Source organism: Brassica rapa, chromosome A06 (assembly GCF_000309985.2).
Source record: "Brassica rapa cultivar Chiifu-401-42 chromosome A06, CAAS_Brap_v3.01, whole genome shotgun sequence".
Taxonomy (NCBI): Eukaryota; Viridiplantae; Streptophyta; class Magnoliopsida; order Brassicales; family Brassicaceae; genus Brassica; species Brassica rapa.
Window position 1 is genome coordinate 27,113,776 of NC_024800.2, and position 12,958 is coordinate 27,126,733.

The 12,958-nt window shown below is 38.4% G+C and overlaps 4 protein-coding genes and 1 pseudogene across 7 annotated transcripts; 3 read left to right on the forward strand and 2 right to left on the reverse strand.

Moving 5' to 3' along the window:
• Window positions 1-227: 227 nt before the first annotated feature.
• On the forward strand, window positions 228-1,942 carry LOC103827625 (tRNA (guanine(9)-N1)-methyltransferase). Of its 4 annotated transcripts, XM_033273892.1 has the most exons (4): window positions 228-782; window positions 887-1,246; window positions 1,383-1,496; window positions 1,540-1,763. In XM_033273892.1, the coding sequence occupies exons 1-4, from the start codon at window positions 339-341 to the stop codon at window positions 1,627-1,629; spliced, it is 1,008 nt and encodes a 335-aa protein (XP_033129783.1). In that variant the 5' UTR covers window positions 228-338; the 3' UTR covers window positions 1,630-1,763. The 4 variants fall into 4 exon arrangements, with proteins under 4 accessions (XP_033129783.1, XP_033129782.1, XP_009101395.1 ...); XM_033273891.1 differs by having other exon boundaries at window positions 887-1,496; window positions 1,540-1,942; XM_009103147.3 differs by having other exon boundaries at window positions 1,383-1,763.
• LOC103827627 (nuclear transcription factor Y subunit B-6) lies at window positions 1,938-2,828 on the reverse strand. Its single transcript, XM_033273895.1, has 2 exons — window positions 2,759-2,828; window positions 1,938-2,619 (listed from the first exon to the last, which is right to left on the reverse strand). Exons 1-2 carry the CDS (start codon window positions 2,826-2,828, stop codon window positions 1,991-1,993), a joined length of 699 nt encoding a protein of 232 aa, XP_033129786.1. The 3' UTR covers window positions 1,938-1,990.
• A 239-nt stretch (window positions 2,829-3,067) lies between these two features.
• LOC103827628 lies at window positions 3,068-6,675 on the reverse strand (annotated as a pseudogene).
• Window positions 6,676-7,300: 625 nt separating this feature from the next.
• On the forward strand, window positions 7,301-9,899 carry LOC103827629 (nudix hydrolase 2). The gene is made up of 9 exons (XM_009103150.3): window positions 7,301-7,549; window positions 7,680-7,887; window positions 8,569-8,634; window positions 8,727-8,864; window positions 8,945-9,022; window positions 9,095-9,145; window positions 9,227-9,261; window positions 9,334-9,442; window positions 9,533-9,899. The coding sequence occupies exons 2-9, from the start codon at window positions 7,705-7,707 to the stop codon at window positions 9,719-9,721; spliced, it is 849 nt and encodes a 282-aa protein (XP_009101398.1). The 5' UTR covers window positions 7,301-7,549; window positions 7,680-7,704; the 3' UTR covers window positions 9,722-9,899.
• Window positions 9,900-11,339: 1,440 nt separating this feature from the next.
• On the forward strand, window positions 11,340-12,259 carry LOC103827630. Its single transcript, XM_009103152.3, has 2 exons — window positions 11,340-11,635; window positions 11,711-12,259. The coding sequence occupies exons 1-2, from the start codon at window positions 11,428-11,430 to the stop codon at window positions 12,001-12,003; spliced, it is 501 nt and encodes a 166-aa protein (XP_009101400.1). The 5' UTR covers window positions 11,340-11,427; the 3' UTR covers window positions 12,004-12,259.
• Window positions 12,260-12,958: the final 699 nt, after the last annotated feature.

Here is a 12,958-nt window from a genome sequence, read left to right on the forward strand (position 1 = left end):
CCCTTCATTTTCTCTCCTATTTGCATCTTAAAGCCCTTATTAATGGGCCCAAAAAGGCCCAACAGCGAAATCTTTACTGAAACGACGTCATTTGTGAGCGCCATATGGCCCATATCGTTTCCTTCTTTAATCCTAGCTCTTGGTTTTACAGTTATACCCTCTAGTTTCTCTTCTAATTGCTATGTGCCCCATCTAAAGTCATTCATTAATAGGCCTTAACAACTGGGCCGTTAAGGGTGGTCCAGTAGTGTGAGATTTGAAAAGCCTTTCCTAACAACGATGTCGTTTCGACTGTTTTCCGCCTTTTCTGAACCTTTGCTGTCTTGCGTTTCGCGGCAATGGTGGCGGCGGCGGCAAATGACGACAACGGCGTCGACAACGACCTTAAACCGGATTCTGAACCGGCTCCGGCCAACCTGTCCCCTCCGGCGGAGCAGAAACCTCTGTCTAAAAACGCACAGAAGAAGCAAGTAAAGCAGCAAAGATACGAAGCGAAGAAAGCTGAGAAGAAGGCGCAGGAGAAGGAGCACAAGAGGAAGGAAGGCGAGAGAAAGCACAAGGAGTGGGAGGAGACCCTAGCGAACGCCACGGAGGAAGAGAGGCTGAAGCTGATCGAGTCGAGGAAGAGTCTCCGTAAGGAGAGGATGGAGAAGAGGTCTGAGGAGAAAGAGAAGAAGATGGAACGGCTCACTCGAGCTAAAGAGATAGGTCAAAACGTCGTCGTAGATGTTGATTTCGCTCATCTCATGTCCGAGTTGGAGATCTCCAGCCTCGTTCAGCAGGTGGGTCTTTTGTCTTTCAACAAATTGTATGTAAAGCTTCAAGCTTTCCCCTGTTCATGTATGGGCCCACTGATTGGTTAAAGTTTGTTGCTTTTATTGTTCAGATAATGTATTGCTATGCGGTGAATGGGAGAAGCGCGACCCCTTGTCATCTATGGTTAACGGGAGTGAAAGGGGAGATGAGTAGGCAGCTTGATAAGCTTCCTGGTTTTGAGAAATGGTTCATAGAGAAAGAGAGTCGGTGTTACATTGAGGCCATGGCTGATAGGAAAGAGAGTTTGGTGTACCTTACGGCTGACTCTGAGACTGTTTTGGATGAGCTTGACCCCGAGAGTATCTATATAATTGGTGGTTTAGTGGATCGAAACCGGTTCAAAGGGATCACTATGAATAAGGCACAAGAACAAGGCATTAAAACAGCTAAGCTTCCTATAGGGGAGTACATGAAAATGTCTAGTTCTCAGGTATGGACCCATAGGTTTTGTAGCACAAAATGTTCCTCTCTTTTGAATACATTGATCTCCAATGTACATTTGCTGTATTGTTGCCTATACTTTCTTAAGCAAGACCATGACGTGGGTTTGGTTATTATTGATTTAGGTTCTCACTGTGAACCAAGTTGTGGAGATACTCGTGAAGTTTCTGGAGACGAGGGACTGGAAGACATCGTTCTTCACTGTGATTCCTCAGAGGAAACGAACTGGAGGTGATCTTGTAGACTCTTCGAAATCAGAACCTCTCTCTGAAGAGCATCAAGATAAAGAGGGTGATGAGGACGAGAAACATGATCTTCTGGAGAGGAAAAAGTTATGCGTTGAAGTTCCTCTGGAAAATGGTAGCTAGATGAAGATTATGCATATGAGATATGTTTCTATTTCTATTTCTATTTCCGTTGAACACTAATCTCTGGAGCTGAGGATTCGATGTATGGAATGTTAAGTCACTTTATATGCGAAGTCCAGATGCAACTACAATTTTTTATTGTCGGTTTATTAAATATTGAGCTAAGTCTAAGACGCATGCTATTTGGAAACATAAGTGTTTACCTTTTATTGACATAGGATCAGCTGAAAACACCATTCAAGTTCAAGGATAATAAAAACAGAGAGAAAGCATCATTGTTTTTTTGCTTAAACTTGAATACATAAACTGATCCATTTAAGGGGTTAGATACCAAAACAGCTGTCAACTTTCATTAGCCATTGTTCTCAGTACTTATGTTGCTGAGTTGGAAACAGTTCAACTCTGGAACCATTAGCTGCTGATGATGGACCACCCATTTTGGAATCAGGTTCATTACCACTGTAACCATACCCATTCTGATGACGATAATGGTACGGCGCCATGTGCATCCCTGGCACAACACCGTAGGCTCCATACTCGGCCATGGCACCATTAGGCCTCTTGACCACCATGCCACTGGTCATACCAACGGAACCAGTATTGTACCCAACTCCTCTGTCACCCTCCAACTCTCTGTAGCGGTGGAGGTACAACGTGAGGGGTTCTATGTAATCATCAAAACCTAGCTTGCTCATGGCCCACAAGACATCCTCGGCAGTGATGGTCTTGCGCTGCTCCCTCTGGCATCGCTCATTGGCCTCTCCTGTTATGAAGCTGATGTACTCCGAGACACACTCTTGGATCGTCTCCTTGGAGTCGTCAGAGATCTTGGCGTGAGCAGGTAAGATCCTCCGCATGATCCGTATCACGTTGGCAATAGGCATGAACCTGTCTTGCTCCCTCACCGTGCACTCCTCTTCACCTCCATTAGCGGTTTTGTTAGTCTGGTTGGGCTCTGATAGCTGCATGCTCCCCTCCGCCATCAAAAACTTCGCTGGTATTACAAAACAAGTAGATGTTTTAGTTACAAAAAGTTTGAGCTTCTATGACGTCTGCATGCGCCATTAGTACACTAGAAACATGACAATGCAAAGAAGTGCAGAGAATGTTTTCGATGCAAATGAAAATGGCACTACCTGGTTCAGAAGGATTGGTGGTGTTGAGGGAGAACTTGCGGTAGCCATGGAAGCCTCCACGTTCCATATCCTTCTTCAAAGTCAAGACTTTGGGGTTTGTGGCATGTATTAAAAAAAAAACAATGCTCCAAATATAGAAGCATTTGAAGCAAAGAAGAAGATGATAAAGAGAAAAGAATACTAAGAACTTGGCAAGTGTCAGTGTTTGTAATTGCAGAACCTCACAGCCTCCACAACATTTCAGCCTAAGTCGATGTAACCGAGGATCCTCTTCTCGTCTCCCGTAGCCGTTACAAGATCCCAATCACCAACAACGTTTTTTGTCTTTATTTCGAACCTTCTAAAACTCAACATCATACAAATACAAAGTCGTAGGTTTATTTAACTACACCAAAAATCAAATTTAAACCCTGACCAAAAAAAACGTAAATCTTAATCTTACACTCGAACCCCCCCCCCCCCTCACTCTTCCTTCTCTACTACTGAGTTGGTCTTGTAAAGCTTCCCTAGTTTCTCAAAGTAAGAGCGAGTCTTTCTGTGCTCAGGTTGCGTCTTCTTACCTTCAACAACTCTCTTGTAGTACTTGTTCATGTTCTCCCACTTCTCCTTACACTTTTTAGCAGATCTATCATACCTCTCTCCTTCATTTTAGCTGATACGTCATCCCATATCGCAACCCTGTGGAACCCTGTCTTCTCTTCCACTTGGCTTCTGCTATCTATCAACGCTTGCACTTCCTCATGCGGCCACCTTCTTCCGCTTGGAAACACAAACTTCACATCTCTTTGTCTCTGATGAGCCGATTGTTTGGGAAGGGGAATAGTGAGGTTTGGCATCTCGATATCTTCTTCTTCACCGATAACGCTTTTGATGAAAGGGATGATAGACGAGCTGTGTGACATCTCTCGCATCTGTGCCTCTTCGTTCTGTTTCATCCTCTCTATTTCTTGCTGCCTCCAAGCTTCCTCACTAAGTGTTCTCTCGTGCTCCATCTTCTCCATCACGTTAATCAGTTGGTTATGCATCTTCTCTTGCCGCTTCATCATACTTCCCACCAGCTTCTCCACGAAATGATCCATCTTTTCTCTCGTTTTCCGCTTTCTTTTCCCCTTAAGCCCGCCCTGGAAAGAGTCGCTATCGCTATCAGCAGACGAGCTGCCAAACCAAGAAAAATGTTCATTCAAACAAGACTCATTATCTACAAAAATAATAATCCCCTTACCAGCTCAGCATCTATAACAAAACTTTGATGCACATTTGAACATACTCTCCACAGAATCAAGCAACAACATGTAGAGTGTAGACTAAACTGCTTACAAATGGTATAAACAACATTCAAACCAGAATAAACATTCACTGTACAACAATATGTTAGCTATCTGATTGAAAATTAAATGATCCCACAAGCCAAAGAGAATGTGTTTAGTTCAACACTTCTACCAAACAAAGTTTCTCTAATAACCGTAAAAAGTAAATTACTTTCCACAGTAAAAGATCCAAACTTCAAGTGTGACCAACCAAAACGAACATGCAAAAAGAATTTACCTCAGAGACACACCATCACGTCTAGAGACTCGACCTCGAACCTCCATTTCAACCTCATCCTTCGCAAACCCACGAGTCAATTGACCACTCTCCTCCACATCAGCAATCTTCGAACCCAAGGAGCCTCAAAACACCCGCCGTCTCCGAGAAACCCCATCTCCGGAGGCAGCCTGTCTAGACTTCCGGCGAGGATATCAAGAGGATGTTGTCGATCCTCAGAAGGAGGCTTGACGATGCACCTGATGGGTTTCTGTTTCTGAGGAGGCGACGCCAAGTCTGCGAGCGTGGCCAAAGCGTCGTCGTTTCCTTGAGTCCTCAGTGAACGGCTTCTGTACATCCACTCGGAGCTACCGAACGGGTCGACATCCTCAGCGAAGTCATCGGCGGGTCGTTTCCGACAGTTGCCGGCGAGAAGTTCCATAAGGAAAGGTTAAAAATTGGCGGCGTGAAAGATGCAGACCGAACCGAGTAACAGCAGTTCAAAGGGTAAAAAAAACAATGGTTGCAACTTTCTGTTTTTTACATTTATGCCCTCGAACGAGCAAGAAAACCTCCATTTTATCCTTACTTCAGTCGTTTTCTTACCCGGTCCTAAACCCGGATATACGCTGGTAGTATGTAATTTGCATGTAGTTTCGTTTGAAAACAAAACACTTTTGGCGTGTGGCTCAGCGCAGGCCACGGAGATACAAACTTTATTTTCTTCCCTCTGGGCCATGATTATTAGCCTTACAAAAAATGATTCTAGTTATATCTGAGGTGGATTGCATGAATTTGCTGAAAATTAATCAAGGTTCCAATAGATTGCGGCAGATTTTTTTAGTTTTTTTTTATATATCGATTATATATTTTCTTTCTTGAGCAACCGATTTGTAAAATTTAAGTTCAGTGAGGGTCGATCGTGAAATTTAGAAGGTATAAATATTTTAAAGAAAATTTAAATTTAAATTTTTATTTGGCAATTTAGAGACCATACAAAATCTCAAGGTTCTAAAAATCGGTCTACCGCCTAGACCCGCACATAGGCGGTAACTCGGTCCTATCCAAAACAATTTTTTAAAATCCGATTTATACCGATTTATATGATTCAAATTGGTTTAAACTGTTCTAAATCGGTTAAAATTGGTTAAATCAATCTAAAATTGTCTATATATGTTAAAGTAAGCAATAATATTATTACAAATCTACAAATTTGTCTACATTCTCCTGTTTTGTATATCTAATTTTGATAATTCATCACAATAATTTTATAATTAAACGTAAAAACTAAAATATATCATATAAATGTATAAACTATATAAAATAAATCAATAATTTGCTAACGTCTAGGCCTCGCCTAGACCCCGAATAATCCGCCTAGTCGCTAGTACTCTATAAAGTGCCTAGTTACCGCCTAGCGATTTTTAGAACATTGCAAAATCTTGTATGTAGTACTATCGTTTTAAAATGAGCTTATTTGTCAAATAACCAAAAAAATTTTAAAAATTAGATTTTGAAAAAAAGAGTAGAAAAAAATAGGAAGAGAAAGTAGGAGAGAAGGGGAAAGTTTTAACTTAGTTAGTGTATTTATATTTTTTTGTTGTATATAGAATGCAATTTTCCTTTTAAAATTTAGAGCCCAAGAAATATATTTTATCGGGAAGTACGTAGAAACCCAATGGTTATTTTCAAAAATTTCATCAGAATGAATTTGTTTTATTAAAAAAATGTTTTATTTCCATTGTTGACTTTATTTTTCATCTCAAAAAGAATATTCTAAATATGTTTAATTACTACTATTTACTAATAATTATAATTAACACTCTTTGTTTTAAAACTTACAAATTTTATCCAAATATAGTTTTATTTAACTAAATGTTTATTTTATACATAAATTTAGTTTCATAAAATAGACAATGATTTATATACATTTATAAGTTTATTAATGATATGTAAATTTATAAGTTTATTAATGATGGTATTAACAATTTCAAAAAAAAGTAGAAAGCACATTTATTTTATACTTTTAGATATAAAATAAATTAGATGAAAAATAAAAATCAAATTGTAAATAAAAATTCAATAGTAAAAATAAGGTTGCGAAAAATATTTCTTCAAATTTGAAAAAATACTATTCATATCCTCGTTTTTCCTTTAAAATAATGCATCATTAAAGTAAAGTTTTTTTTAAATGTTCTCTCTCAAATGAATATTGAAAATAATTTTAGGGCTCGTACAGATCCCATTTAGTCTAAATGATCATATTAGTTCCTTAGTTAAGAAGCATGAATAAGAAGTTTGAACTATTCCATTATAAGCCAGCTCTCTCAGTTGCACACAAAAAAAAGCCAGTTCTCGAAAAAAAAACTATTCCGTTATGTCATGTTAATAGAAACGACCTCTCGGATAATTGTTCTATCAATCTAGTGTAGGATTAGGTAACTTAATATATGGTGCTAGTTGAAAAAAAAAACATATGGCATAGGCATACAGTTGTGAGAATTAAGAGATGATATATTCTCATATTATTGAGAAGAAAGTTATGTGTGACACCTTTTTCTTATTGACCGTGAATTAAGAGATGATATATTCTCATATTATTGAGAAGAAAGTTATGTGTGACACCTTTTTCTTATTGACCGTGTCAAACAATCCAAAAACTAATCAGCATATAATCTTTTGAACTTAACCTTAAACATCAGATTAACGGTTTGGATGGCGAAGCCACGTTAAGCACTATGGGTGCAAGTGCACCCAGTATATTTTAGATATTTTATTTTTTACATAGGAATTATAAGAAGGAAGTGGCTATTTGGTTAAGTTTGCACCCATAATTTCCTAATAACCTAGGTTCAATTTCCCCTATCCTATTTTTATCAGTTATTGTGCACCCAGTTAAGAAAAAATCTAGCTTCGCCCCTGAGTCTCTGATGTTTAGTTAAAAAAAATGAATTATTAAAGCATATAGACAGAGTACGAAAACAGATTTGACGTGGTACCTTTTGGAAAGCGAAAGTGCGTTACTGTCAAACATGTTCTATACGTTCAACCCTTCAAACCAGTGACCAGCTGAATTTTCATGTCTTTGTGTTTCCATTAAAGTTTTGATTTTAATCATAGATAGTATTATAAAAATCAGTTTCGAGGCAGAAAGTTCGTTATTTTTTATTTAAACTGATTTCATACGCTAAGGAGGGAGAACAGGAAGTGCCATTACTTGCCAAACAGGATTTCTATATTTAATCCTTCAATCTAGCAGATTAGGTTCGATCTTTCAGTTATTTACCAGTCTTGTGCAATTGAGTTTCTTGTGTTATTTTTTAAGAGTAGCCATTTAGCAATATTTATACCTTCTAAATTTCAAGCCTACTAATGGGGAGTCTGCGTTTCACAGTTTCACCACGACGAGGAACAGATACATGTCTGCTTCTTCTTCTTCCTCCACGAACCTGGTGACCAGCGAGGAGGCAAACGGCGGCGTTACAGTCCTTCCAGGTGTTGAAGACAAGTACGGTGGCGTGGTGACGGAGATAAGTCATCCCATAGATCCTTCTGCCTTCTCTGCACTTCTCCGAACCTCTCTCTCTAACTGGACTCTTCAGGTGCTCGCTCTCTCTTCTTCTTTTCACCTCTTGTTAGATTTTCTCTGCTGGTGATGGATAGAATGATCAAGAAATTTTTTATAACCGGCGGTTTCCATTTACTGGTAGTTGATAGTTAGATGGAAATGATTTTGTGTGTACGGAATATGAGATTGATACCAATTTATTGCATAGAATCATTGCAAAAGTTGGGGTAATAAAGTGTGGATGTCACTCTCTTCTTGAAAATGAGTGTATTCTAATGCGGTCCAGAGAGACACTTTGTTACTTTTGCGGCGAAGTGTATTCTCTTTTCTCATAAAGACAATGTGGAAAATGTATTAAACCCTTGCTCTCTCCACTTATCTAGTGCGGAACAGATTCGGGTTTCATGTCCTTCGGTTCTAAAGATTTTGGTCTGGCTTGAATAACCAAATTTTTGTTTGTTATAATTTGGTTCCAAACGGATCGGTTCTTTATATATGAATCTATCAGAAAGTAATAAAAACATGTGAACTGTATTGAAATTGTATATATATTCGAGTTATATAAATTGTAATTTTGAGTATTAGTTTATTATAAGTAGGAAGTATTATTATAACTGTTATTTTAAGCTGTGTACTTATATTTTAGATAATCCGGTTAGTATGTTCCAATTTGATAAGTATGATAGCTTGTCTACAAACATTTTCGTGCATGCAGGGAAAGAAAGGAGTGTGGATCAAACTGCCGAGGCATCTTATTGGTCTTGCTGAAACTGCTGTTAAGGTGTTGTTAACATGATGCATTAACCTGCAATCATGTTTATGAAAACTCTATTTTGTACATATAACAAAACTGGTTCTGTTTCATATGAGTAGGAAGGGTTCTGGTTTCATCACGCGGAGAAGGACTACTTGATGCTTGTGTATTGGATTCCCAAAGACGACAATACGCTTCCTTTTAATGCATCTCACCGTGTTAGCATCGCTGCCTTTGTCATTAACCACAAGAAAGAGGTAAGTGGTGAGATGATATTTTCAGTGTGTTTTTTTTGGAACATTTACAAGACTGATCACATCTCTGTATGAATCCAAAGGTGCTAGTGGTTCAAGAGAAGACAGGAAGAACTAAAGGCAAAGGTATCTGGAAGTTCCCCACCGGAGTAGTCAATGAGGTTGCTGCTTCTTAATTATTAAATCCCTTTACATGGTTGAGTTCGGCTCTCTGATGCTTTGTGTTGACTCAGGGTGAATACATCCATGATGGTTCGGTCAGAGAGGTGAAAGAAGAGACCGGGGTAAACCTTTTCTTCATGCATTATCATTGCATTTTTACATGAGACCAAGAGCTAATTAATCATGGATCATAATGTTTTTAGGTGGATACTGAATTTGTTCAAGTATTGGCGTTCAGGTTCCAACTCCAACCATATCATCTGATTGTTTAATACTAACTCTGACTCCTATCTGTTTTAAATACTGGCAGACAGACCCACAAAACTTTCTTTGAAAAGTCAAATTTGTTCTTTGTGTGCATGCTAAAGCCCCTTTCTTTTGAGATCAATGCACAGGAGTCAGAGATAGAGGCAGCTCAGGTAACACATTTCCCTTTGGACATAACTCTCCAGTCTCTACCACCTTAATCAACACTCACAAACTTCCACCCTTCCTGAAAATGCATGCAGTGGATGCCATGGGAGGAATACACCAAGCAACCATTCGTACAGAACCATGAGCTACTGAGGTATATGACAGACATTTGCTCTGCAAAAACCAACGGAGACTACGAAGGCTTCACTACTATCCCCGTCTCTGAACATGATCAACAAGGCAACTTGTACTTCAACTCCCGCGACCTCCTTCCCCGCCATTAAGCTTCTTTCTCACAACAACCAAAGCAAGTCCTCACAGTGTTACCCAAAGCTGGTTTCTTTGCTGTCTCTCTATCTAAGCACATCATGACACTTGAATAATGTTAACTCTCTCACCAAAACCATCCTAAATAAAAAAACTATTTACATTCAATAGTTAATTACAAGATTAAACGGTGCAGATCGATCCGTTACATAGCCGCAAAGTCTAACTCCTTAAAAAAACATCTGATATTAGTACATAACCAACATGACACTTAAATAGATACGAAGGCTTATTCACTTAATTAAATCATCCATGAACAAAGCATTTCCGTCTTCCTATCTTTATGTATTATTCATCTGGTGAGAACATAACCGAAGTTAACAGGTCTTGTTATGTTCCATAAACTAATGGAATTGTAATCTCCACTTTGTCACGTTTAGTAGTTGTTGTGATGTAGTATAGTTGGTTTCATTATTTTATTGTGTATATAAAGACATTTGCAGAGATGCATGGAATTTGTCATCTTCAGCTAGCGTCTTAGTTGGTGGAACTTCAATTCTCCAGTTCATCCGCCTACCAGAAGCTTGGCGCGCCTAAATGCAACTCAACATATATTGTTATGAACTTATGAGTGTGAGACCTGTGGGCTGTGGTTAAATAGCTACATGGCTTGGAGATCATTTGAGCATGTGGAAGTGACGCATAACATACAAATTGGTATACAAACAAAGAGAAGAATGTTCAGTATTAGCGTAGGGTCATTTGAATTTTGATGGATCCAGCTTATATTAACTTGGTTTTAATCAGCTTAGGGAAACAAGCTTAGATTGTGAAAACAAGTGACATGAATCACTAAGTTCCATAATAGCAAGCACAGACAAAAGCAGGACTAACACATAACAGTCTCAAGTCTCAACTCAAAAGTATGATTTTCTAAGCGCATGATTAATTAACAGATAATCACCAGCTCCAGCTCTGTTAAGCTTCTAATGATATACTTAATGAGCCAAGATATTCGCTGCTCGAATATAAAAGCCTTTAAAGTAAATGGACCTGTAAATAGATAAGGTTCGTTTGGCCCAACTCTTTTTCAGTATTTAATTTTTAGAAAATGTGGTTTGGTCAACAAAACCTTAAACCCAATGAATAGTGCTGACTCCATAAGACTAGATACGCCACCACGTGGCGTCGACCAAACCCACAAAGGTAAAATCTCTAGGCTTAAGTGTTTGAAAGCTAAAATGTGGGTGAGACTTGAGAGAGTATAGTTGGGGGTAGGCTTGATTCTTTGTTTCCCACTCCATCGCAAATTGTAGCTTATAGATAAACTAATTAATAAAGAAAAAGGAGGAACGTCACATTACATACACAAACGTAGCACCAAATCCAATTTAATACTTGATGAAGTTAAATGAAAGAGTAGGCGAACCACTCAGTAATTGCTTCCAAGTGCCGTCTCTCTTTCTCTTTCAACGACGGTTGATTGATTCATTTCAAAGATTGACCTATCTCATCTAAGGTCAGCCATTAATAAAAATTTCTATATCTAATTAGAAAATTATATAATTATAAAAATGAAAAAGACTGCCGTACAGAGCTGTGTTACCTGAAGCCACGCAAAGAGTCTCTCTCCCCACCTTAAATACATCCTCTTCTTTAACTCCTTATATATAGTGATTAAACATGCTTCTTCCATTTCTTAAACAGAAAGTAAATATTTAAAATGGGAAGCTTATTCATCCTACGTTGCTTCTTGTTATTCTTCTTCTTGTTTCAAGGAGCGTTTGCAGCTGCAGGGAAGATATGGAGCAGAACAGAGATGGTGGAGATGGCTGGCTACGGTGAACAAAAACTCTCCTCCGTGATCATCACCGGATCTCTTCTATGCGACAACACTTCGTGTCCTCACCTTCCCTCTATAGCTATTCCAGGTACCTATTCATGAGTCTTTCTATATGTTTTATTCTTCTATCTGAATACTTAACATGATTAATCAATCCTCACAGGCGCCACTGTTGCCATCAAGTGCCACACTGGATACAAAAGGAGATCCAAATGGATTAAAGCTGTTACTGATGATTTGGGAGAGTTTGAAATCGATCTCCCTTCACAACTCCACGCAATCCCCGACATGGAAAACACGTGCGTCGTTAAGCCAATACATGTGCCTAAGCTATATAGATGCAATCACAGGTCGACCAATACACACAAACGCATCAAGCTTGTTTCCTCTACTAACGGCTTCCGTGTCTACACCTCAGGGAAGATCAAGTTACAGGGTCACAGTTCAAGATCATAGCAAGCTTCATGGTGTCAATATTTTAAACTAAAGATTTAAACATTAAACAGTATAATTTCTTGTTTAGCTGGCGCTTCAGTCACAGAACCGAGTTAGAGTCTCTCTCTACATTGTTATTCATGTTTCTACATTGTTTTTGATGTTTCCCACTATGTAATTAAGAACGATGGTTGCATCATATGTGTAAACAGCAGTGTGGTCACATTTATATTTGAGATGAAATGTAACAGCAAAGACACAAATGAAATTTTGCTGATGTCTCTAGAGTTTGATCAACAGAAGGATGAAACTCTGAGGCAAGTCAGGACTCTGAAGCTTTGGGGTGAGTTTCAGAGACAATGTAGGTAGCAATATCAGCACAACAAGTAAGGTTATCAGCTTTATCATCAGGGAGAAATGAGAGACTCTGATAGATAGAGAGAAGAAGCAGAGGATAGAGAATAGTAATCTTTCTGCAGGCTGGTTGAAAACCTATTTGGCCTTTGGATTTTTTAATATGGGCCAATTAGTTTTAATGGAAACATAACGTAACTATTAATGAGGCTTTTCATCTTTAAAAAGAAGAACATAGGCATTGTGAGCTTATGGGGCTCAGTTCTTATCAAATCTTTTATTCCCGATTTAGCAAGGCTGCTTAATCTACGAACGTAGGGTACTAGTAGAAAAACCTTTTACGTGAGATTTAAGTAAACAGGCTATAAGCCTAAAGTAAGTATTAGGTTTTTTGGAGGATATTCAGTTGTTGAGTCCCATTAGATTTAAACATTTGCTTCAATACGCTTTAATCCGAGAATATAGTGGGTAATACGAATTATAAAAATGTTGGACTAGCAAATAAAATTAGATGATGTACCATCTATAAAAATGTTTTAAAAATAGATGATGAACTATGTGATGCATAAAACGGTGGTGGACATTTGACCTGTACAAAAATTACATCACCAAGAAATAAACA